The 27325-nt window shown below is 31.5% G+C and overlaps 1 protein-coding gene across 2 annotated transcripts in view; it reads right to left on the bottom strand.

The window, feature by feature from the left end:
- Window positions 1-9506: 9506 nt before the first annotated feature.
- The window catches only part of LOC145283765 (AP-5 complex subunit sigma-1-like), a 37472-nt gene continuing 19653 nt past the window's right edge, over window positions 9507-27325 (bottom strand). For both annotated transcript variants that reach the window (XM_080132820.1, XM_080132821.1), the window contains 2 exons: window positions 21089-21722; window positions 9507-10775 (listed from right to left, as the gene is read on the bottom strand). In XM_080132820.1, coding sequence (XP_079988946.1) covers window positions 10608-10775; window positions 21089-21517 — 597 coding nt within the window. In that variant the 5' untranslated portion in view covers window positions 21518-21722 and the 3' untranslated portion in view covers window positions 9507-10607. The remainder of the gene's footprint in view (window positions 10776-21088; window positions 21723-27325) is intronic.

Here is a 27325-nt window from a genome sequence, read left to right as displayed (position 1 = left end):
ATCTGGAAATGTCTATGTTTACACAGAATCCCTCTTCCCAAGATGGCTGAAGATCTTCCAGAGAAACAATAGCAGAACAGGTATGTTGTACGTATATGTGTACATGTAATTATGTTGACACGCACGCATCAACACATCTAGAAACGGCACTGCTTGAGTCCAGAGGAAAGGAGAAGTCCGGGACAACTGGAAACAATGCTGAGATAAGCGGAGAGCACATACAGCACCTGGAAGTCTCAAATCGTCACCCATTTAGTACTGACCAGGTTCAACATTGCTTAACTTCGGTGATCCAATGAGATCATGGGCTGTAAAATAGACTGTTATGTGTGTGTATATATATATATATATATATATATATATATATATATATACACATACATAACAGTCTATTTTACAGCCCGTGATTAGTCTCTCTAGATGTGTTGATATATATATATATATATAGATAGATAGATAGATAAGAAAACCTAGGGTCCAAATAGTGTAGAACCAACAGACATTTTAGTGAGACGTATACATACATTAACACCACGATTCAAACAAGTATATACACATCACCAACCCAAATAGGTCACAAAGACAAGTATATACACATGTACGTTTTAATTCGTAAATTATATACCCTTTTTGGGGTTATACACACATCTCACCTTTTTTTGGAACTGTAAGCCCATAATATAACATATCTAAATGGACGAATGAATGTGAATGTTCTTTTTTTTATTTCACACACATACATTCCCATCAAAGCAGCTTAGTCTTATATGCTTATTTGCATAACCATTTTTAAACAGTAAATTAATGTTTAGCGTTATTCATTTGTAATTTTATTATTCTATTTTCATGTATATATTAAATAGTTTTGTTGATAGTAACAGTAATTAATTAAAGTGATTTAATAAAAATAAAATAGAATAAATTATTTGAACTGTTCTTAAAATTTTATGTTCATTTATTTTCAAGGGAAGTAATTTAAATTAAAACATAGCTAGCTAGAAAGAAAGATATATTTTAGAGTCATAAGAGTAATAAGAAAAGTTAAAAAAAAAAAAAAAATGGAGAGGAGAAAAGGCAACTTCTTTCTCTCTTTTTTGCCATTAGCGATGCCAATTATTTTTTTTTTTTCAAATCAAAATAGAATAGTAGTAATTGTTGTGACACAATGGATCCCAGATAGTTAATCATAAGATTGCATTAATCAAAGATGAGTTTCTTATATAAAAAAGCAATAAGATGGAGATAAAACAATTTTAAAATGATAGTACATGTACAGATTAGTTTTTGGTTGGTTGGTTTTGTTTTACGGCATATCAACCCTTTTCACGTTATTTAATGCCGAATCCAGTGATTTTGAAGACAAATTTTTAAATAAAATATATTTGTTTTTCAAGTCGATTTCTATTTAACTCATAGTTGGGACCCTAACAGGTACTACCACTCCGGGTCAGAGTGGACCTGGGAGCAATGGCAATTAAAGGGTGGCTCCACACTCCCCAAAGCCCGCAAGCTGGGGGCCTCACCATCAGATATAGTTTAAGGTCGTATCCAGGACCCCATGCACAGATTAGAACAATTCCTGAATATTGAAGCCCATGATATTTTTATGGACTCTGAGATCCAAGCAGATCATCCAATACTGATTTGGTAATAGAAAATGAGGAGAAAACTATGTTAAGTTGTTGATGTCACAATTCTAGCAAATCATAATGCAGAACTGAAGAAGGAGAAAACATTGTTATGTCTATGAATTTGCCAGAAGGATGAGTCAAAAAAAAAAACAAAAAAAAAACAATGAAATGTTACATTGACACCATCATAATACAAACCCTGAGAACAATTTCCCAAAAAAAAAAAAAAAAAATACAGGTCACCAAGACAATACGGCTATTCAGGTTTGCTGGTTGGAATAATGATAAAGAAATTAAGAGCATTAAAACGACTTGCTGCCACATAAATTTTAACATTATAAATTAAATAAATTAAAATTATAACAGCTAATACTTGTCTTATATAATAATGAGAGGAGCGGGGTGCTGAAAGATACCAAAATCTCTTGTTGGACAAGGTCATATGTTTAGATGAGAGAAAATTTGTAAATAGTCAGCAGTTAAGTAGTGAGTTGATGCTTAGCAGTGATGGCATATGGACGTTTCTCTCCCGATGGCTACAGTGAAGAGAAAAATCGTAATGGAATGTTTAAAGTTTATACTAAGCCTTTTCCAGTCTTGAGAGATGATGAATGTCTGCATGGCATGTCAATTGTGATGCAAGGCTGCACAATCTTCAACCCCAGCTCTTCTGAATCATCACCAATTAATTTCAGTTGCAAGGAAAAGTCCACGATGACTAGAAACAATGCCAAGGAGTGGACTTTCCTGTCGCAGCACCTGGCATTCTCAAATGCTCACTCTTTTTTATACAATTAACTACTCCAGTGCGAGGTGATCACAGAAATTACGCAATGAAACAGCCTCGGTTTTAATAAATCATTAACTGTCCGTTTGTCATGGACTTATTTGAATTATTTCTGTCTTGATAAAGAAAAAATTGTTTGTAAGGAGTTTAATTTCAGCTAATTGCCAGCCGGTAATTCATGTCAGTAGAGACTGACTAAAGATAAGGAGCAGTGGAGAAGGTACAAATTTTATTGAGTAAAATAATCACAGCATATTTTATTACATTTAATTCGGGCATGAAAGGGATTCTACAAGGATTATTAGGCATTCAAACTCTAGTATCTTCATTCAACATGAGGATATTTCACAAGCAAATCCTAAACTTATATTCAAAATAGCATAGTATTCATAGTCCGGATAAGATAGCATGATTACACATTGATTTATACAACGGATGGTGCATCTAGTAAAAGCAGTAAGCTGGATACTCCACCAGACCGAATGAATTCTTGTACTGGAATCCAGCAAAAAAAAAAAATAAATAAATAAAAAATTCAATGAAAATAAACTATAACATAGTTAAGAAGTATGTCGTAGTTCGCTTGAAGCATTGTTTATAGGAATAAAGGGTGTGTTTGAAGGTTTGTCAATGCAGGAATTATTCAGTCATTATAAATAGATAAATAAATAAATATAATTTAATAGTTGAAATAAATATTCACTTATTATATCTGGTATTATTATGGTAAATTCCTCAATTATTTTTGGATGCCTCATCCATTTTTTAAGAGATAACATAGTTAAGTGGTTTTTCAGAGAAAATAACATTATGTACTGTACTGTTTTACTAAGATCAGGTTTGAGAAGTTGAGAAGAACCTGAAGTAAAACATTTGGGCATCTATTATCTCATAAAAAATAAATCGTATTAGCCCTCTGAGAGCTAACTAAAGTAAAAAAAACAAACAAAAAAAAAACATAAAAAAAGCGAGAAACAATTGAGCCTCCATTTTGTGAGGGCAGCTGTGCATGTAATTGTGAGGCAAGGGTGACGCAATTCTCAACCACACCTTTCCTGAAACGGCACTGCTTGAGTCCAGTGGCAAGGAGAAGTCCGGGACGACTGGAAACAATGCTAAGATAAGCGGAGAGCACATACAGCACCTGGAAGTCTCAAATCGTCACCCATTTAGTACTGACCAGGTTCAACATTGCTTAACTTCGGTGATCCAATGAGAACCAGTGGGTCGACCTGATTATGCCATATGCCGAGAAACAATATAACACAAATAAGGTCATATTTCAAATAAATTATCCCCCCTCCCCCGAAAAACTATTGTTTTCTGAGCCAGAATTATTTTTATTTCTTTTAAAAACATGTCCATCCACTTGTTTTGTTCAGAATATTGCAATTAATTCACCTTGGCTTTCACAGCATATAAATATTTTTGTAGCGTTTATTGCTTAAAGACGTTTTGGCAAGAAGCAACATGTAGTGCCTGTTTTGATATTACATATCTTTTCTATCCTCAATCAGTTGAGGAAAAATCCTTCTAGACTGAAGCCATTTTTATTTTCTCCCCAATCCAGAATGTTCCTTTCTGGGGAGCTGGATTTAATTAAAAACAGACTAACTCTACCCTCATGGGGGAGGCAAATAAATTGAGACAATACCCATCGTCAATAATTATTTGTATTCGATTAGTTGAACACAAGTCATTTTTTTTTTTTTTTTTTTTTTTTTTACTATTCTTATGTTAATTGTTATTTTTACTGTGGAAATTACTTTCTGTTATACAATTTTTGGGGTTTGATTTTATTTCTTTTATGGCAACCATTTTTGGATTATTAAATGCCGAATACAGTCATTGATGAAAAAAAAAATTATGTAAAACTGGATACAGTTTCGTTTCATAATAAATTCTATTTTACCAATAGCTGTGTCCTTGCAGGTAGTACGATTCCAAGTTATCTATTAATTTTTAATTCTTTCAGAAACATGATTTAGAATTTTGCAATTGTTTGATTTGCCTGTTTTATGGAATATCATTCTAGTTTTCATGTTGATAAACAATGAAAGTTCTGGGTGGTTACATCTATTACATAGTATACACATCATCGGATTTTTATGTCCCAAAACATAGACAAAGCATCAAACAAAGTTATTACAGCAAGCTTGGCCAAAAGCTCTGTGATACTCAAACTTAAACCATCCAGTAGATTGTGAAGATACCATGTCCAAAACTTTTAACATTTTTTAATTGCATCGTGCGCATGAATACGCACCAGGTCACACAGTTTTATTTTTAATTTTTTACACGGTGGTCACCACTTATCAAGGCCCGGAAGCCACTCAGGAATAAGGGTTATTGCAAGTAAAGTACGTTAGTGTGGAGATTTAATGAAGTGTTTACTTAAGAGGGCGGTTCATTAGGAATTTGTTAACGTTGGACTGGAACACATCCAAGTTGTAGTCAGGTGGGAAGCAGGCAAAATGATTCCACAACTTCCAACTACTGCAAACCATCCATAGAGAACTCCATAATCTTTAGAGGAGCAATATTAGTACATTTGCATAACCTTTAATTAGGGGAGCAGTATTAGTAAATCTTCCATAGAGATCGTTTTCATATTTCTTTGAAACTAGTTTAAACCAAGGTATTGGCGTTTTAAGCTTATGCTCCTCATGTTTGACAGGTTCCTTACTCTTCCTATGTGACTTTTGGCTCTTCCTCAAGTTGAAAGGGATGCAATTTATGTCATGAGAAGAAATTATGAGAAAAGCGATGATGGCATATCATAATTAGAGATGGAATTCTAGAGATGGTGGTACAAACAGTGGAAGAATTGTTGCAAGAGGTAGGTTCAAATAAAATTTGTGAAATGAGTAAAATTGAATTTTTTAACTCGCATACATTTTCAATGCACACGTCATATATTCACACACATACAAATGCAATGAAATACAATGAGAAAGTTGTGTACAAAAAAGTGCTCAATACAAAAACATTGAAAGAGCAATATATAAAATAAATCTCAAAAATTGATAGTATGAAATTAAATGTATTTATATGACTTTAGTTGTGTCCATTGGCAACTTCCAGATATCCATGCATACAAACACATATATATATATAATTTATTATCAATAATGAATAATAAAATGCACTTATGCACTTAGCATGAACATTTTACTGTAGATTTATGCTTTTATCCAATCGTCCGAAGAAAAATATGATGCGTTCTGATTTTTGTAATAAAGTGAGACAGAAATTGACTGTATTTTTCAGAGGGCTCTATATTTTTTTAAAAGCAATTATTTATACCAATATATATATATAAAGTTAATTAATGGTATATATTTATATATTTGTATACACAGTGTTCATTCATAGGCATTATGAATTTTGGAACATATCTATCAGGCACAACCATGGACGATGTGGGCTATATTTAGTTTAATTTGGTTTGATGCCCTTCATACAGATTCAGTTACCTCTGCTTTTTGTGGAATTTTAACTACAGGAATTAGATATGAAATAATAAATATTTCTAAGTAGTTAAGAATTTTAGGGAGTATAATATGGCCACTACTTATCATTTAACAAGTTATATATTTCATATTCGTATTAAATTTCATCCATAGTCATTACACACCAACTAAACAAGATTCCCTGAATTTCAATTTCCTCTTAAAATACATAAAACTTAACCTTTAAATTTTAATCATTTTCTGGATCATGTAATGGATTGTAATCATGATTAGTAGGGCTATGACAACAGAATATTCTTATTGTTTTGACTCTCGAGTATATAGCCGACACAGTTAGACACAGTTAATCAACCGAGAACCACATCACTCTATATAAAAGCATATAAGATATCAATGGATACACACTCGAGAGTCCAAACAATAAAAAGAATATGCTGTTGTCCTAGCCCTAATAATTAGAATAAGGATTCTAGCCATAAAGTTTAGGATAATTATATATTGATTTTAATATTCATAAAAGGACATAGGTATGATACACGGAGAGAACTTGAATGCCTATTAATACTATCCTCGAGTGTCTAACGTCTCTCTGTACAGGGGTTAGGGTTAGGGTTTGCCAGAACAACCTGGCATGAGGATACTTTTCCTTAGCAGTAAACGCTGACCAAATATTCAAAATCACAGTATTTGTGGCCCAAATAAGATCTCTTTTGTAAAAGTCAATGTGGGTTATCTAACCCACTCTGACTTTTCTGAGGAATGGTGCAGCATCTCCAAGTGATGTTACCTCAAGTAACAGCACAAAGCTAGATACTTTACCAGCCTCGATAAATTCTTGTCCTGGAATCTAGGAAGACCAAGAGACTATGATTAAGATATACTATAACATATTTAAACGGTCAATTATGGAGAGAAAAATTACCTTCTTAACTTCTTTATTAACTCGGTATTTGGGAGGTAAAGGAGAACTTTAATGGAATATTTGAATATCCATGTATCTTGTATAGAGATCAAGTATTAACCCCAGAATATGTATTTTATTAAAGCACATAAATAATAATTGAATTTTAAAAAGAAGAGGGGAATTAATTAATGTCTTTTTGTAAATTAATATGCAAATTTATTAATCATTTTTTTTTTCATTGCATTTCCATACCAAACAAGGCACAATGCCACTTTGATGTAGGGGGCTACTATTTGGGACATAATTTGCAGGGATACTATGTAGGGAGTTGAGCACCAAGACATCTTTACATTGCACTTGAATTTCTGCATGTCGGTATAGTCAAGGAAGCAGGAACCCGGAAGGGAGTTCTAAAATCTAGCATTTCTAGAGGGTGGAAAAAACTATTAGAAGTAGAAGGCTTTCTGGCATCTGGGGATCTCTACTGTGTAGGGGTGGGATTTTACTGCTTGTCAGGTTTGTCGGGGGGGGGTATTTACATCGAAGGGGTACAACGGTTTGTAATTCGTCAGAGCACCTACCATTAAAATACTTGTAAAAGGCTGAGAACTTCAACTGAAGTAAAATAAAGGAAAAAAAATACAAAACTGTTCTCTTTGGGGAATTAATTTTATTCATCCTAGAACGAATATTTTTCTAGTAACTAACATATTCCCGGATGTGTTATTGGAAAATAACAGGGTTGAGTATTTATTCCAAGAGCATATTTTAGATATCTAAAATCTCAATATGTTTGAACTGTTGAAATATACGCTGTTAAAGTGAAAGATGGTCACCCACTTTTAGAAGACACTTATTTGAAATAAAATTTAAATGAGAAATTTTTAAAATTTTGAAGTGTCAGAAATAATGATAAAATTATTTATATTTACTTTTTGTTGCAAGTCCAATATTTCGCTAAAAATAGCTTCATCAGGGTAGGGAGTCCGGTCCATGATTTTTTTTTTCTTCCAATTAAAAATAAAAAAATCATAGACCAGACTTCCTACCCTGATGAAGACATTTTTAGCGACATATTGGACTTACAACAACAACAACAAAAAAAAAGTAAATAAAAATGATTTTATCATTATTTCCGATACTTCAAAGTTTTCAAATTTCTCATTTAAATTTTATACACTGTTAATATATAAAAAGCTGTGATTGATATAAACTATTGGTTATTGAGCTTAATTTTTACTACAGCCTTGAACTGCATTCTGGAAACTATAAAAGAATATATAGTTTTGGATTTTGTAAAGAATGTATAGGAGTACTTTTCAGCCAGGACAACTTTTGAATTAGTTACATTCAGCAATTATAACTTTTCCTAAAGATTTTATATATATATATATATATATATATATATATATATATATATATATATTTTTTTTTTTCATACTAAGCTCTACTCACATTTGAACATTGTTGAAGTAAATACTGAAAATATATACACAATAGATTAGATCATGTTATAATATATGTACATATATATGAAATTGTATTATATATATTATACATATAATTTTTTATGGTACAAATTTTATGACTAGAAAAAGATTGTATTTATGCTTAAACATGATAAATAAATACAACAAGATTGAGAGCTCACCGGTTTTGAACCTTGCTCAACAGAGCTAAATAGAGGTTCGAATTAAGAGAAAAAATATAACGCTATGGAAATTATAATAAGATTATAATCTCCATAGCATTATATATTTTTCTCTTTACTCCTAACTCTGATTTAGCAGAGCAGGGCTGAAAACTGGTTAGCTGGTCTTTTCATTCTTTTTCTATCTTTTTTTTTAAATCATCAGGTTTCATTTTTTTATTATTAATATATATATTAATACAACAATTCTCAAATCGGTAGAAAAATTGCTCAATTGCAACTGTATGAGTATAAAGTAATTTTATTAATAAATTATAGTGATTACTCCAAAAGGAAACATTGTATCATTTGTTAGGTTTCAAAAGAACATGGTAATATTGTATAATTTGTTGGTTGTTCACCATCTGCAAACTGTTTTAGCTCTCATTTTTTGAAGAGTTTCTTCCCGTCTTTAACACTTCACGTTGATGATGGGATGTGATCCACATTTTTGCCCGCCCGCCTCCCTCTATAATGTAAACATTTTGTGCCATCTAAGGTTCCTTATAAAATAATGATTTATAATAATAATACTAATGATAATATATATATATATATATATATATATATATATATATATATATATATATATATATATATATATATATATATACATGAATATATACATCAAGAAGTAAAAATCAAGTTTACAGAAGCCTTTGGCATGTAAAGTGAATATAAACATTAATATTTATATAGTAATTCCAAGCAAATAAAAAAAAGATCAATACAACCAAGATAGGAAATAGAGCTTGTCAAAGAAGAACACAGTTTAGGATTATAAATTATATTTTGCATGATTTTATTATTCAACAGGATACTCAAATAAGATATATTAAAATTTCCTTAATCTGCAGAATTTCAAAGAAATGCATTCTTCTTGTCAGAGGAAAGACATTAGCAAATTAATATTATAGCGAAGCTATGAATTTTCTAGTATTGGCATAGATTGAAAAAGCATTATATGAAAACTACTCATAAATACAAAAAAAAAAGTATTTAGTGCAAAGAGTTCATGAAATGGGGAAAAGAAATAAAAACTAAAATTTTATTATATCTTATTTGAGTATCTTGTTGAACAATATGTATTACATTTACATTCTTAAATTTGTGTCATCTCTCTCTCTCTCTCTCATATATATATAGACATATATATATTGAATGAATGATAAAAGTCTATATTCCAAACTTCATAATGTTGACAATCTTACAATTTATTCCTTTAATTCAGTTGACATTTACAATTCTTGACAGTATCTGTTTCGTAGCACAGAATCAATCATTTAATTATTATATCAATCAGTGAATCTATTTTGCCCTTAACTCATCAGAAGAAATAGCAACAATCAATCCACCCAAAGGAAATAAAATGCGTTTGGACATGATTAAAAATATCAAAATGGCGTAATGTAAGCAAACTATAATGTATTTGAGCGCTTCTCTTCTAATTTTCGGATTTTTTAATCATGTCCAAATGTATTATCTCCTTTTGGCAGATTGATTGTTATTTCTTCTGATGAGTTAACGCGAAAATAGATTCACTGATTGATGTAATAATTAAGGGATTGATTTTGTGCTACAAAACAGATACTGTCCAGAATTGTGTCTACTGAATTAAAGGAATTGTAAGATGGTCAATATCATGAAATTTGGAATATAAACTTTTGTCATTCATTCATTATATGCTCTGTAATTACACTGAGTTTCTTAAATAAGGATTGGTATATATAAAAAGGAAATATAAGTGAATAAAAAATGTTTCCACAGAAATATATATATATCTGTGTGTGTGTTTATATCTATTCAAAATGACTTTGTTAAAAGATCAGGTTGCTGCAGAGATCAATAAATTACAGTCAAATAAAAATATACATTAACAGATATCAATAAAGTATTAACAATCAAGAATTGCTTTAAAACTTGTTGGTCATCATAAAAAAAATGTGTTGATCCTTTCTGAAACTGATATTCATCGAATTTTTTTTTTAAGAAATTGTTTACATATTTAGGAGAATGGAAGAAATGGATAAATATTTAATCAGACTCTTGTGGTCGAGAAGAGTTGATATTTTTGGACAATGGCAGCAAATTGTTTGACATAAATAAAAGAGCAAATTAATTTTTATTCGCCCTGTTTCATCATAAGGTCAAGTTCTTTCTCTAGTTGACGAATGACTCGGTGATTCATGAAGATCAGTTGACCATCAGGGATCAAGTGATGGACAATCTGAATGATGCGATCAACTTTTTGAAGAATTTCTGATGGCTGGCTAAAAACGAGAAGGTATTCCTAGTTTTAATAAAAGAAGAAAAAAATAAACAGAATTAATTAAATTTCATAAATAAAACTGATAACAAATAAAAATAATCAAAACAGGTAACACAATCGAGATTTTCCTTATTTTACGGAGTTTCGAAAATTTACACTTTTCTTGTTAGTAAATAGTCCAGTTGAAAAAAAAAAAACATTTATGAAACAGTATAAAAATTGAAACCTTAGAAATTAAGGTTTTGGAATTTAATTACAGAAATGAAGTTAAAAGTAGAATTTATGATGAAAAAATTTAATAGTAAATACGGTCTGTAATTTTATGAACAGTATAGAAGTTGAAAACTTGGAAACTGCAATTGTGGAAGTAATGTATATATATATATATATATATATATATATATATATATACATAGTAGCAAAAGTACCCATCGTTGGCTGGGTTCAAAAACAGCCTACAGAAAATGGACTCTGGTTTATGAAAGGATGATAGGTTATGAAAAGGAAGGGTTGTAAAGAGATAGCTTCGAATTTGGGGGTATCAAAACCAAAGAAAAATATGATGAAAGTAAAAATAAAATAGATAAACCCCATAATTTATTATACCATACATGTTCACACTGAAACACTTATCACAATATTCTGTGGATCTATATTAAAAAACCTTGTTAAACTTTATGACATATTTCCATTCTATGGAGGTCATGCGCGAACGAACACCCATAATTTTATTATACCATATTTCTTCAAACTGAAACATAATTATCAAAGTATACTTACGCAGATAGATATGAAAAGTCTTTATTAAAGTTTGTGCCTATTTCCATTCTATGGAGGCCAGGTGCGAACACAGACCCCACAAATTTATTATACCATCCCTATTTAAGTTAAAACATACTTATCAAAGTATTATTATGTACATCTATATCAAAAACACTTGTAAACGTTTTTTTTTTAATTTTTACATTTTTTATTTCCATACTTTGTGGACCAGGCACGTATGCATACCCCACAATTTTAATGAATCATCATTATGCCAGATCAAACATACCCATTCCTGTGTCTCGATACATTTCCTATCATTATATGTGATCAGTTTTCTATAATAGTCAACCATATAGGAGCCTATTCGTGACCAGACACACAGACGTTCAGCTTTATATTATAGAAGATATATATATATATATATATATATATATATATATATATATATATATATATATATATATATGCACACACTTTAGAATAATGTAATGCAAGAGATCTACTGGTATGGAAATCCAGTGATTATTGGTCTTAAAAAATATTATTGCTGTAATATTTTATAAAGACAATCCCAGTTAAATAAAAATTGTTCCATATACCAGATAGAGCAAATAAATCATAATTCAGTAATATAATATTTGCTAATATTTTCTCCTCTGAGGAGATGGGTAGACATCGAAAACCTATAGGTTATGGAGATATACTTTGTCTTGCATGTAATATAAATTTCTAGATTTGAAATTTAACCATTTCACGTCATAAAATTTAAATTACTAAATTAGTATGCATATAATAAATAAAACAATAAATGTACGTATGTGCGTGTGTGTGTGTGTGTGTGTGTGTGTGAAAATATTTAAATGATAAACTCTTAAACTGCTGGTCACATAACACTGAAATTAACAGGAAATAGTAATCGTAATGATGGTTTATAATGAGTAAAATCTAGCAGGCCGCCCTACATTGCCCAGTCGTAAAATATGCATAAATATTATATTTTAATTAATACAGAAACTGAAACCAGTTCGACACGATCTTTACAAAGTGTTTTCCAACTTACTTATTCTTAAGATAAAGAAGCTCTCATGTTTCATGGTCTCGTCGAGGAGAGTAAGAGTAGAAAATAATGACAGAGTAAGTAATCCTGCTACCACCTGCAAATATGACTTGTTTGGAAGACGGCTCACCTTAGAAAAATTATAGAAATTTATGATAATGAAATAAAATCGACTGATAATATCCACAAAACCTACATCAGGTATTGGCAAGTAGTGTGACCGTATTGAATTTATATATGACGTCTGTATTTGTATTGTGATAATGTTTTATTAAAAGATGGGGAAAATCGGCTCTATTTTATTAATTAACACTGGGGAAGGGTGGCGTCCGGCTTTGTCTTGTTGTAAAATATATTCATGCAAATTTTGTATATATTATTACAGAGCCAATTCTTTATTCAATATTATATTGTACCTAATATATAGTACTGATTCTAAAAAAAAAAAAAAAAAAAAAAACTGACTTGGTACCATCAGCTAGAATCAAAACCAACACTCCAGCTGTGTTCCCCAACGTTTGAGCTATCTATAAAGATAGAAGAAAGATTTAAAATTAAACAACTTCAAGCTATGAATGAATTTGCGCATGTGCAAAAGTAACAGAAATATGTCAGCAAGCTGAAACGAACATTTTGCATTTTAACTTGCACGCATTTTTCTGTACATGTATAATTCATCCATCCAAACAAAGATTTTACCTGTTATAAACCATCCTTGGTGTATGATTACTATTTCCTGTTAATTTCAGTGTTATGTGACAAGTACTTTAAGAGTTTATTGGTTAAATATTTTCACAAACACACAAACACAGACATACATTTACTGTTTTATTTATATAGATCATAGAGATCAACAAATATTTTTTGACAAAGCTGATATTTTTCTGCATATTGCAAAAAATAGTTTTTTGGATGGAAAAAAAAAATGCAGCAAATACGAGTTTATTAACATTTTCCTGAAAATAGTGTCCATTCTATTTTAAATATAGAACTGACCAAAATGAGATACATTAATAAGTACTAATAAATACTCAAAAAGTATTGTGCTATATAGTTCAATGCAAATAATAAAATCACATTATAAGAGATAATCGTTAATTTACGCCTTCAGTCCGGCACTTCTCGGCAGACATTGTTCTTTTTTTTCCTTTTTTTTTCTTTTGAATATTTGATTTTTTTTTTTTTTTTCTTTTTTTTTTTTTTTTTTTACATAACGTTTCATTGATTTCTTTCTTTGGAGAAAAACCACTGAATGACGAGTTCCTTTCTGATACCATTACATTCTTATACCAATGATCATCCACATATTAATACGATAGCATGTTATTTATTTTGTGTGTCCGCTTATATCTTTTTTCTTTGGATTACTTGTTATGACCTGCCATTTCTTGTAATAAATAACTTTACCAAGAATTCTTCATACGTTTTGGTTTCGGTTATAGCTGAAGGAACTCAAAGTTATATAGATATACATTTTTTTTTCTTCATAAGTTTTGGTTTCGATTCAAGCTGATGCACCCAAGTCGTATGGATATATTTTTTTTTTATTTTTGAAATCACAACTTTATAATACATAAGAACCGATAGAAAATGGACTCTATAATAGTATATATGAAATTTGCATGAATTAAAATATCATATTTAAGCATATTTTATAACCAGGCTACGATAAACGTCCCTGTTGGCTTAGATAAATACTTTTGCAGTTTTCACAAAAGAGCTACAATAATATGAGGGTGGTCAAGATCAAAGTGTAGTATCTGTTCTTCAGATGCTGCACTTCCATTTCTTGTTCTCTTTCAGTGGAGGATCAGTCCTTCACGACTGAGACAATTTTTTATTTTTGTACCTTTTCTCCACGTTAAAAAAACGACCCTGGTGTCTAACTGTCCCGTGGGGAGGCATAGTAAATAGGTACAATAATATGAGGGTGTCTCCATTTACGTTGAACATCCACAGAATGCCAACATCAATATATTACATATGAAATAGACTGCTGTGGAATTTCCACAGGTCCTGCTAGTATATTATCATAATGATATTCGAAAGCGAGGTCACTCTCATATTCTTGTTCAGAATTGCCAGATTGGTCTTTTTAAAGCCAGATTTAGTGAATTTGGCCTCTTTTGAAGCAGTTTGGCCTTCAAAAATTATATTTAGCCTTTTTCAAAGCGTAACATATGGACTAAGGAAAGAACAAGCAGAATATTATATAGATGAGAAACTAAAATTATTTTACTGTAAATAAGTGATTCCAAAAACGATACATGTAAGGAATAAGTATCCAGGGTTTTAAGTACTTATAGAAGGAGGTGACGGTGGTCTAGAGGTTACCGACATGGACTGACGATCCAGGTGTCCCATGTTTTTTTTTTTTTTTTTTTTTTTTTTTTTTTACAAGGTAGTCACCACTTATCAAGGCCCGGAAGCCACTCGGGGATAAGGGTTATTGTGTGTACAGTAATCAAGTGGATAGTATCGTAGTAATCGTTAGTATTGGAGATCTGATAAAGTGTCTTACTTAAGGACCCGGTTCATCAGGAATTTGTTTATGTTGGACTTGAAGACATCCAGGTTGTAGTCAGGTGGGAAACAGGTAAACGGAAGAGAGTTCCACAAGCGTGCACTTCTAAGAAAGAAGCTTTGTTCATGGAATCTACGTTTTGGTTTTGGCACAGATAAAGAGTGTGGAAAAATTTTGACAGTGGTTTCAGTTAGACGGGTGTTTTTCATGAAAGATTGGTGAGGGCACCAGAAATTGGAGCTCAGACGAGCACTTGCCATGGAAGTAACGATAAAACAAAGACAGGCTCGCAATGTCTCCCCTGTGGGAGAGGTTGCAGGGAACAGAAAAGGGCATCCCCCACTAAGCCATGAAGCCTATTTTTGTTTGAATCCACAAAAATCATTTTGTTCCACAAAAATCATTAAACTTACTAAACTTCTGTAATCCCTGATGTCTTTCTAGAAAGAATTCTGACTTGAAAAATACCGGGGAAACCAATGCCAACAATAAAACCTTTGGATTCATAAGATATGATGATAAGGGTGTTTAGTTCTCTACCACCGCAAGAACTTCGACACCAGGGTCGGAAAGTGGAAGGGGAACTCAGGCGATTAGCAATAAACTAACCCTTTCTCAAAGTGAGAAAATAAAGCCTTGGAGGGTGGATCTCCTAGAACTGCACAGAACTAAACTAGCACCGCAAAATCAACAGGGACCGGATCATCACAGGAATGGTCTCTATTGATTTTCATAGGCACCACCAAAACGGGGGGGGGGGACAGGTAAGTACTTTTTGACGGACCGTCTTTTTAAAAATCTACCAAAAATCAGGTAATTATCCAATCAATACGAAATTTTCAGCGATTATTAAGAGAAGAATGAACTTTATAACAGTGTACTTATTTTTCATAAACAATATTTATATATATATATTTTTTTGCTTACAACCCCCCCCTTGCTTTGAGGGGGTTCCAAATATGCTTCAAATAATCATCTGAAACTGAACAAAACATATTGTGTTGTTGTAAGGAACGGGATTATAGATTTAAAAAACAAAAAAAAACAAACTTGTTTGCATACCTTATTTTGACGTCTGAATATCAGAACTTCGATTGTGTTTAATTATCCCGCTTTTGAGTTTTGAAGTGTGAAATTCGGTGAATATGTTAAGTAAAATAATTAATTTAAGTTAAGCAAAACAAAAAAAAATTTTTTTTAATATTTATACGAAAAAAGCCATTTTAAAATCTTTGATAAATAAATTAACAATTTCTTTTTAGCGGGCCAAAGAATGCATGACCATTATTAAACAGGGCATGCTTTGAAGAATCGATACAAAAAAAAAAAAATTGATAAATCTTGTGCCCTTTGTGTTAAAAATATTATTATTTTTTCGATCCAGTTTGGAAACGTTTGCCGCCTTTCGACTACGGTGGACCAAATGCGCTGAAATATTTTTTTTTATTCTGCTTTAAATTGCCCCCCCCTCCCTCCCCATTTTGGAGAGCCTGGCCCCCACACACATACACATTAAAAACCAAACTCATACAAATGGTCACCCATCTGGTACTGGCCAGCCTTAGCGTTAATAATACATTGAAATTTTCGTCACTGAAAAATAAGTTTTTTTTGGCCTTTTGGTCTTCCGTAGTTTGCTTTTTATTAAGTACAAATGTAAACAGTAATCAAATCGACTCAAAGTAACTGGTTGCCTATATGAATAAGTGGAATTATTTGAAATCCAGGTACTTATAATATTTTTGCATATTCTCATAGGAAATCACCCTAAATCTTAGTTAGACAAGAAATAAATGAATTAATTCTTTCAAAAACCCTTTTTTAAAACTATATACGTTTTTTGTGCAAAACAAAAAACGCCAATTGTTAACTTTTGGGGAAAATTTAACATTTAAAATTTAATTAAAAATAGTAGAAAAAGTTTTACATTATTCTGCTTTCTATATGATAAAATTCAGGGTTTTATCTTTCTGGGGGAAAAAAGTTACTCAGAAATAATGGATTTTAATAAATGTAATTTCGTTTTAAAAAACAACAACAACTTGATTTTTCGGCCATTTTTGGCGGTGCCTAGATTTTTAGGATCCAAGGATAAAAATCCCTAACTACTTAAAGAGTCAGTCTTGAGATTAATTGGTTAACTGCTGAAATCTTCTGGATACCGATGCTTTAAAAGTAGTCCCCCCCCAAATATAATATCATTAAAGATTACAAACAATGAGTTATAGCAAATTTAATCACGTGAACAAAAGTCATCCAGCAAAAGGGTGCCAATATAAATAAAGCAAGAAGGTTGATAACAAATTTCACCATTTTTCTCTCTCAAATCGATTTCACTAAAAATGGCATTATGTACCCTAGGTTATCTCTTCTCTATATAAATAAAATGAACTCATTTTTTCCCGCCTGATTTTGACATTAATAGGATTAAAAATCAAGATATTTCATGCAAATATAATATGCACAAACGGCAGAACAATATCTGAGATGTGTTATAGGCTTATTATTTCTCAAATTCCTCGATAATCTTAGATTTCTATACTTTTTCTGCTGAGAAGTCACGGCCAAAATCGGTTAAGATCAATGGAAGTGGTAAAATATTTTCTCTCTAAAAAATTCCTCCTCCCCCTGCCACCACTTAACACCGTTTGGGGATCGTTCACAAGGAACAGTTGAGAAGAGAACACCGGTTTGGCTTCGTAGTTCTTTCGTGTGAAGTTATTTAAAATCACTAAGCTAAGCTGCAGTGCTCTGTGGCGTAGTGGTTAGCGTGCTGGACAATTCACATTATATTTTCACGTTCGCGCCGACCTACCGTAGTCGTTTTTTTTTTTTTTTTTCCTAAACAACTGGAATGGACTTTTCTTGGTGGCCGAACTGTTAACGTTGCAAATGTTTTTTTTTGTTTTTTTTTTCACACTTTATTTTCCTACTTTTACTCATGACTCCGGGTTTGATCCTTCCTACTTACCTACCATAACATTTTTTAAAACTCCCCCCCCCCGTCCCGGAAACAAACACTCGGGCAACGCCGGGTACCCCCGCTAGTTATCTAATATTTTTGTGAAGGTTCAAACAGAAAAATAAATAAAAAAAAAGTGAATAAATAAACACTTAAATGTAAAATGATTTTCATTAAAAATTATCTTCATTTTTCTCTTATCGAACACGTTTATCTTTTTTTATCTTTGACAGTCGATTATACGATATTTGAAGCTATTTAAAACGCCATTACAAATTAATTCATAAATAAATAAATAAAAAAATAAAATGTCGTTCTAAAAACATAAATAGCTAAAAACAGGTACGAAGGGACAAGGAGGATGAAAGGACTAAAAAGGGAAAGCACTAAACAGACCTCTACTGAATGAGTGCAAAAAGTACTGAAGACTTGGGCAGGCTTATTGTAAGATGCGGGCAATAATGGCGAAAAAAAAAAAAAAAATCGGGAGACATCGTTTTGAAAGTCGGTTTCTCATAATTTTTTTGTAGGCTTCCAACTACTTTTTGATTGTATTTGAAAGATTAAAGCCTAAAGTTAATTTCGAAAAGGGGGAAAAAAAAAATTGTAGACGTGAAAAAAGTTATAATGAAAAATGTTTTCACGGCGACATTCAAGAAACTGACAAGTTCAGCTAAATTTTGAAGTTAAATAAATTCATTGTAAAAATCCCTTGAAAGATAAATATTACTTTTCTGCGTCTATTCCAAAGATAAAGTAAAGTCCTAAGATATTGAATTAAATATAAAAAAACACCTTATTTGCACAAAAACATAGCTCCAAAAGCGAGAGATTCTGGCTTCGCATTAGAAAAAACAAATGAAGTCATCTAAAAATGCGGTTAAAAAGCCCAAAATATCAGAAAGTCAAAAGGCTGTCTGACAATGACGCCAAGTAGTTGGAGATTTTTTTTTTCGCTAGCTGTGCATCCATACATTCCTATCGTGAACGTTTGTATAATTTTTACCATTTTCTAATCAAATTATTTTTGTTTACTTGCTTTTAAACTAAATATTTTGTTTTCAAAATTATATAAAAAATTATGTTAAGCTGAAAGTTACAAATTCATTCAAGCAAGGAAAATATAAGAATCTTAATATGAAAATTACGTGAAACATGTAATCTAAAAAAAAAAAAAAAAAAGTAGAAATATTTTTTGCAATTATAATTTTTTTGTGCAAAATTTTAAATAATGCTTAATTCAATGATAATATCGGTAGTTCAAGAAATTAATTTTTCTTTGAGTTATACTGAATTCATTTATACGGATTTTGGGAGCTTTTTCGTAATGTTCCTCAAAATTAGTTTTTCTTTTTCATTGTTACAATTAAACGATACTTTATTTTCACAAGAACGCAAAAATAAATTAATTCCCCCCTTTTTTTTGCTACTGAAACACAAATAAATAGACACCAGTAAAGGTGTTTTTTGTTTAAACAAAATAATACATTTCCACTAAGGTTCAAATAAAAATAATGGATTCATTATATTCCGTGATCATTATTTGATAAAAACTGAAAATTTCATTAAAATTGGTTAATTTACCGATTTTTGGTGAATTTCTAAGTAAATGGAAGGGTCAAAATGTTTATAGATCTTGAGTATCGGCGTTCATTTTGCACGTACTTAGCTTATTGTCACCCAGATTCCAGTAAAGACCAATGATTATTACCAGTGAGAAATCAATGGTAAGTGGCTGTTGCAATAATGCAAAGTCATTGGCAAAGGTTATAAAATGAGGTGGAGAATACTGGAAATCTGGGGAGACTTTTTGCCACGCAAAATCTCCAGGGAACAGCACATGTTATTATCAGTGAGTAATCTGTGTGAGAACTCCTAGTGAGTACACCCCCTTCCAAATAACAATAATAAACAAAGACTGCTCTACCGATATGGTTACAATATGGTTAGAGCTAATATAACAGAAAAAAAAGGTAAAGAAACTTTTTCAACACCAAGAAATCTTTCATTTTGGCAAACGGCTATGGGAGATAAATTCTATCTTATTTTTTTTTAGTATTCTAATTTTTTGTAGACGATTGCATGTAGTTTTACGACGTTGAAGTTAGAACTTCTGGTTAGCGTAAAAAAAATGTAGTTAACGGACTTAAAATGCTAGAATATCCAGGCAATAAGAGTTATTTTACGTTGAATTTATATACAAACTGATTCCCCACGCCATATTCTAAAATATTTTTTTTTCTTATTTCAGTCAACTTTAAAAAAAAAAAAAAAATTTTTTAGGGTTTTCACACGTAATCGCATTAAAAAAATTTTTTTTTTAGGGTTTTCACACGTAATCGCATTAAAAAAAATTTTTTTTTATGGTTTTCACACGTAATCGCATTAAAAAAAAATTTTTTTTTAGGGTTTTCACACGTAATCGCATTAAAAAAAAAAGAAGTTTTTTTAGGGTTTTCACACGTAATTGCAAAAAAATTATTTTAGGGTTTTCACACGTAATCGCTATAAAAAAAAAAAAAAAATTTTTTTTAGGGTTTTCACACGTAATCGCATAAAAAAAAAATGCAAATGTTACCTTACGCTACAATAGAACACCGACCACTCTAATTTGAGCTTTTTTTTTTTTTTTTTTTTTAGAGGTATTCGAGGTCACTGTCAACAAATCTGATAAAATAGTCCCAGATTCCAGGGGTTCATACTATGCAAACGGTAAATTTGCGACGGGTTTGATTATCAGATCCGTTGTCAACGACTTCGAATACCCCTAAAAAAAATAAAACAAAAAAAATAAAAACAAAACAAAAAAAGAAAAGCAAATTAAAGTGGTCGGTGTTCTCTAGTAGCGTAAAGGTTACCTTACTAAGGTAACAAAAAAAAAAAAAAAGAAGTGGAATCACATTACTTAGTAATGGTTACTTTGTTATGGAAGGGGGGAGGTTAGCTAAGGATATTGATCTACAAATTCACCAATTTGCGGAAAAAAAAAAAAAAAAGGAATCGAATGTCGACAATTCTTAACTTACCTGTAAGTAACGAATGACGTGCTTAAGGTTCCCTTCCGCTAAAAGTCGATTTTCGTTTTTATGACAAACCAGGCAGAAAGCCAGAGTTCCTGCTCCGTACCAGATGACAACCTTTTCGGTCGGGAAAGGGGCGTGTTCGGCCATTCGGATCAGACCGCACTCAAGATCGGGCAGGCCAAGCCCAGTGTCCACGCTAGAGGCTCGACTCAAGTCCTCATCGAGTGACAGACCCGAAACAGTTCTTCGAAATTGGTACTCGGCATGTACCTTCTCGGCCACATAATCAACCTGGGCCTTCCTCACCGTGTGCCAGTCGGTGCCCGGCTCTCGGGCCTCGTGTATCAGCTGCGGTTCTTGTCGAAATGTTGACCAATGCAAGACATTACTCGACCCGGGTAGCAGCGTATGTATGATAAACGCGTGCACCATGGTGGAATATGCAATAAAAGGGGGAAAATAAATAAATAAAAAGTCTCCTTATTTTCAGACGATGGCAAGCAACATCATGAAGAAATAACAAGTAAACAAAATGACGGTGTTGTCTTAAAATAGTTTCCGTGTAAAATATATTCCGGTTTGAAATAGCTTAATGTTTCTCTGTCTAATTCGACTTACTTCATGTAAATTCATTTTCCTGTAAAGCAAAATAAGTATGCTATAATACTGTATTTATAATTATTAGTTTTACATAGTCCCCCCCCCCAAAAACGGCAAAATATCTACGAGAACACAGACCGCCGATTATAGAATGGGAGGTAACTCTTACAGTTTGTCTAGAATGGGAGCTAACTCTTACATTTTAACTAGGAGGGGAGATAACTATTGCCTAACATTAGTAATTTCCAGTCACAAACGAAAAATATAGACCAAACACTATAATTGACCAAATGCTACCCCAGCTCCATGTTATTTACGGAAAAAATGGAAATAAATTTGCATATTTTTCGTACGATTACACCTTTAGAAAACTTTAGAGAGGGGTTCACTTTTCTATTTTATTAAAAAAAAAATTCTTATCATTTTATTCTGGTTAGGGATGGGGCATCCTACCAGATGCCAGACATTCACCCGCTATCTCATACATTCCAACCGAGAGATCATTTCAAGATTCTAACAGTCTTTAAGTGCAATTGTTTGAATCTCTCGTGCACTTGGTTCACTGGGTATTTTTGGCCATGTAGTTTTTGAAATTCTTTTTCCTGGGTTGGTTGCTCCTATAATTACTGAAATAATAGAGATCTTTATAAGATTCCATTTTTTTTCTCATGTCGAACGTTGGTATTTTGTTATCTTTTCCTTCTTGGATCTGTTAAGGCAGGATGAATTGCTAAAAAACTGCTTGGCAGACTTCAAAATAGATTTCGTAGCCTAGTGGGGGATACTCTTTTCTCTTCCCTGAAACCTCTTTCCCACAGAAGAGACATTGCGAGCCTGTCTCTGCTTTATCATTATTTTCATGATAAGTGCTCGTCTGAGCTCCAATCTAGGGGCCCCATCCCTGGCCTTTCACGAAAAACACTCATTTAGCTAAAATCAACATCAATAATTTATCTGTGCCTAAACCTAAACGTAGATTCCATAAACAAAGCTTCTTTCTTAGAACTGCATCCCTGTGGGACTTTTAGGTTTTCCTGCATTCCGACTGACTACAATCTGGTTGTCTTCAAGCCCAATGTGAACAAATTCTTGATGAGCCACCCCATTAAGTAATCCAACTGACCAAATTTCCACTACTAACGATTACTACGACATGTTCTCCTTTGACCACTGTACACTCATTAACCCTTATCCTCGAGTTGCCTCCCGGCCTTGACAAGTGGTGACTCCTTTGTAAAAAAAAACAAAACTTGCCGTATTCTTCCTCTTCTCCACTGACCGAGAACAGAATAGTTAAAGTGTAGCACCAGAACATATATTACATTTTGTTCTTCGCCAAAAGATCAATATTCAGACCGTATTAATTCGTAAAAAAAGAGTAACATTGAAAAGAACTTGACGCTATACTTCATATTAAACCACTCTAGATTAGGGCAGGTCGATTTTGGAACCCCGGTGAGGCAATGGTGATGATAGTGGGGGTTTAACATAGAAAAGATCTACACGAAATATTTTTCTCAAAATCGTTATCTTTGCTTGAGGAAATTACTTTAAAAGTTGAAAAATTGAAGTGATTAAAAGTTTATCGGTGAATTGTCAAGAACGTCCCGTCATCAAAACAATCCGTACTGTTAAGAAAATAGAATCATTATTTAGAATAATTTTTAAACTACATTTTTAAATAAAATGAGTGAGGATAATGAATTAATAAAATAAATATTATGTGTAAAGGCAAAATTATGTTCCTGAAATGAAAAAGCGAACTTTGGTTGTTATTATTTAATAACAACCAAAGTTCGCTTTTTCATTTCAGGAACTTTTTGAGGGTGGATCACGCTCGTTATTGATATTGAAAATTAACGTTTGTTTATTATTTAATTTGAAAACATTACGATTTGGGCTTAATTATTTCGAAAGGAAAAACGAAAAAGACTTGCTTAAAATATATATTATTATATTTCAAGTGTCTGCAGTGAATTTAAACATATTTGTTTTATCTTTTTTAATTTTTTTTTCTATTAGGTTGACACAAAAACAATGTCATTTTTTGACATTCAGATGAACGGCAAAAGCAGTATTTTTGCACCAACCTAATATTTCACATCAAATTCTATTTGAAATTTTTATTAAAATATGATAATACTCAAGTTTTATATTAAAACAACAAGAAAAATATAGTCCATACAATTTTATTCTACACATTCTTTACGAAACATAACCACGCAAATTTTCAAGTTTTTCTACTTAATAAAAGATACTTTGCAGAAAATTAGTGTTAAATTTTAATTTCTTTTATTTTTAGGGAGTAATTGTTTTTAAGCAGTGTTTTTCTTCTAAAATTATAGTTTTAAAATGAGATAACCCACAAAGATTAATACAAGTAAATAAGGAAACTCCTGTAAAGGTTTTTCGTTATCTGTGCATTGTGCTAAAATAACTTTGTTATTTAGAAAGCCATTCTTAATATGGGAAGGAGGTTGTATTGTAACTATTCTGTACTTGCACCTAAAAATTTGATAAACAAAAATTTCATAAAAATTAAATTTAACTTGAAAATACTATTAAAAATAGCATAGTAACAGATGCACAAGCACTGGTTTTGCAATCTCTAAACACTCGTTTAAAATGGCACAGTTACAGCAAGAATGAATCTCTTTATGGATAAATTCATGTTATCGAAGGTGGAGCTAAAATCTGCTAAAAATGTCTAAACTAAACTCTATTATGCCTCTGATTTGGTTTGGTCCTCTCTCTTCAATACATCTAATTCAACTCTACAAAGTTTATCATTATTTCTTATAACTACACTTATTATTTTACATATGAAACTGGAAGATAGCCTAAAACAGTTTCCTTCAGTTATAATCCATTTATTTATTTTACTTTTCAGATTAGAATGTCAGTAAAAGCACAACGTTCAGTTTTAACCCGTGGTTCACAAAATTTGCTGGTCCACCTTGTCATTTGGATGAAACAGCGCCTCCAACTTCATGACAAGTTATTCAGTTTAGTTATTTCCGCGAAAACAGTTATCCCCACTTAAAAAATAGTGAGATTTCCAAGTTAATTGCCAAGGAAATAATTAGTATTCGGCAAGCAGTCAATCTTTGGAGAAACTTTGTATCAATAATTATCAAGATTTGCCTCGAGTAGAATTCTAAAAAATTAGTGTCCCTCCAGATCATTATTATCTGACAGCAGAACAAACAAATAATTTAAGTGTGAAGACCAGAGGCTACTTTTTGAGTATGCTGTTGGCATTTCTTGTGGAGAAGTTAACTTAGAAAATTGGGCCCTTGAATCAAGGAAGGTGGCTAATATAAGCCACAAGATTAATGTGTTTATGGACTAGAGTTGTCTATCCTCAAACACTATGATGAATTAAACATTTTGGTCAAATTTATCATCCAAGTGTATGCAGTTAGTTGGTTTGAGATCAAAACCGACAATATTTTTTTAAACCAACAACAGTATATTTTAATATGATTCAGAGAACAAAACAGTTAACTGAAATCCAAATTACTGTTTTAAACAGTTCAAATTATAGTGTTTTTGCACTACTTCCGGAAAATATAATATCGATGATAAACTCAGATGAATTGGATGTGAGAGAAGAGGGCATTCAAACGATTTTGTCCATTAGGTAAATAAATATTTATCCATTAAATTTTATTAGTTTTCTTAATTTACCCAAACAATAGTTAGTTTTATTCATATTACATCGCAAAAATATAAAAAATAAATGTTTTCAAATAATTTTGTTTTTTTTTGTGTTGTTTTTTCAGAAATAGTGAACAACTCAAAAACAAACAAAAAAAAAAATGAAAAGATTACTGTTATCAATTTTGCAGCCACTCACTGGTCAAATTTGATTGATTTGTCTCCAAAAGTTGTATATGGGCAGGAAGCAAGACATAGACACATTATTACAAAGTCATCATGCCAGCAAATTAGACATTCATTTTCCTCGAAAGGAAAGTATACAGAAAAATTTAGTTCTATTATAACAGCTTATATTATTGCATTTTATAAAAAATTAAAATACATGGTTCTGTAACTTGTATCAAGTTGTTATATTGTGCAATACATCTCCACATATCTTTTTGAATTGTGAAATTTAAAAGACTTAGTTGCTAATTAACTTTTTTTACAATTTTGGTTTAATCAATGCAGTAAAAGTGGAGATATTTTGCTAGTTGTGATTCATAATTAAAATTATAATTCATGTATATACTTTTCTTTCAATGTATTTCATATAAATATATCAATTTTAATTTAATATTTTATAAAAATAGTGAAATTTCAAAATCAGTGTTGTGAAAAATGCTATGAAACTGAAGGATTTTTCAGCATTTTTCTACTCGATTTTTAAAATTAAATGCTCAATTTTCTGTTCAAGACAGGAATCTAATTTTCGGTATATGTTCTTATTACATCAAATCCCAACTATCATCACCAGTGCCATGTTGATTTTCTGAAAAAAGTTGCAAATCGACCTGCCCTACTCTAGATATAGCTAATGCATAAAGGGAGGCAATTCGTAACGTCACTAGAAATTGTTATCTCCCTTGCATTTAGGTATAAAAAAAAAATCGAAGAAGTTTCGAAGATGAAGGGTTTCACAATATGTCGTCATTTTTTAAGTTCTTTGAACCCAAAAGATTGATTTTCTTTCGTGCAGGAGCAGAACAAACCAGAAGATTTAACTTTTGCATTTTATTTAAAGCCAAACAATTACTTTGTATTCGACAATTTAAAGACTTCAAATTTAACTTTGGAATTTCGATGTATCACGATAGTAAACACAAGTCAGCTATTTTAAGAGTTCATTGTTATTTTTGTTAATATATGTTCTTTTTACAAATACGTTTTCAAATAGATATTTAATTTAAAGCCTTTAAATTGCCGTAATTTTGTGTTTGAATCAAAGTTGATAAGGAAAGGAGAAATATATACTTTTCGTATCATCTTCCGCTCTCCAAAATAGACGTCTGATAAAACACGTTATTTCGACCGTCCGCGAGGTCACAATCGCGGTGGGCGTATTGATAAGACCATTTGTTTTTTTCACCTTCTTTTGCTCGGGCGCGTTACGGGTTCGAGCCTGCTTACTACTCCTAATTTTTCTTTTTAGTTTGTGCTCGCAATTTTCCTTTTTTTTTTTTTTTGCTCAACCAACACCCTTACACATACCTCCACTTTTTTTTCTGCCTTTGCATCACGGGTTCGAGCCTGCCTGCCCAGGTGTGTCAGAAACTCCGTTAAAAATATTGAATAATTCGACCCCCTGTCTTTCCAAGCTTATAACTACTCGAAAAATGTAATTCAAACCCTATTTTTTTTTCAATTAAAGGAGCAAGGACATAGGTTTCATTAAAAAAAACAAACAAAAACAAAACAAACAAACAAACTAAAAAAAAGAAAAGAAAACAAAACAAAACAACAAAAAAATAATGTGATTTAAAAAATAAAGGGTTTAAACTTCGGACTTTACAGGTAAATTTCTAAAAAAACATTTCTTTTTTGTTTTAAATTTGTATATATTTTTTATTGATATTTTATCTGCAATTTGTGATATATAAAATTTTGGTGAGTAAATTAATTATTTACTTTTTAATAGACATTTCAAAATGGGGGGGG

This window comes from Euprymna scolopes, chromosome 8 (assembly GCF_053919585.1).
Source record: "Euprymna scolopes isolate OS-2025 chromosome 8, ASM5391958v1, whole genome shotgun sequence".
Taxonomy (NCBI): domain Eukaryota; kingdom Metazoa; phylum Mollusca; class Cephalopoda; order Sepiida; family Sepiolidae; genus Euprymna; species Euprymna scolopes.
This window is presented reverse-complemented; position numbering and strand designations above follow the sequence as displayed.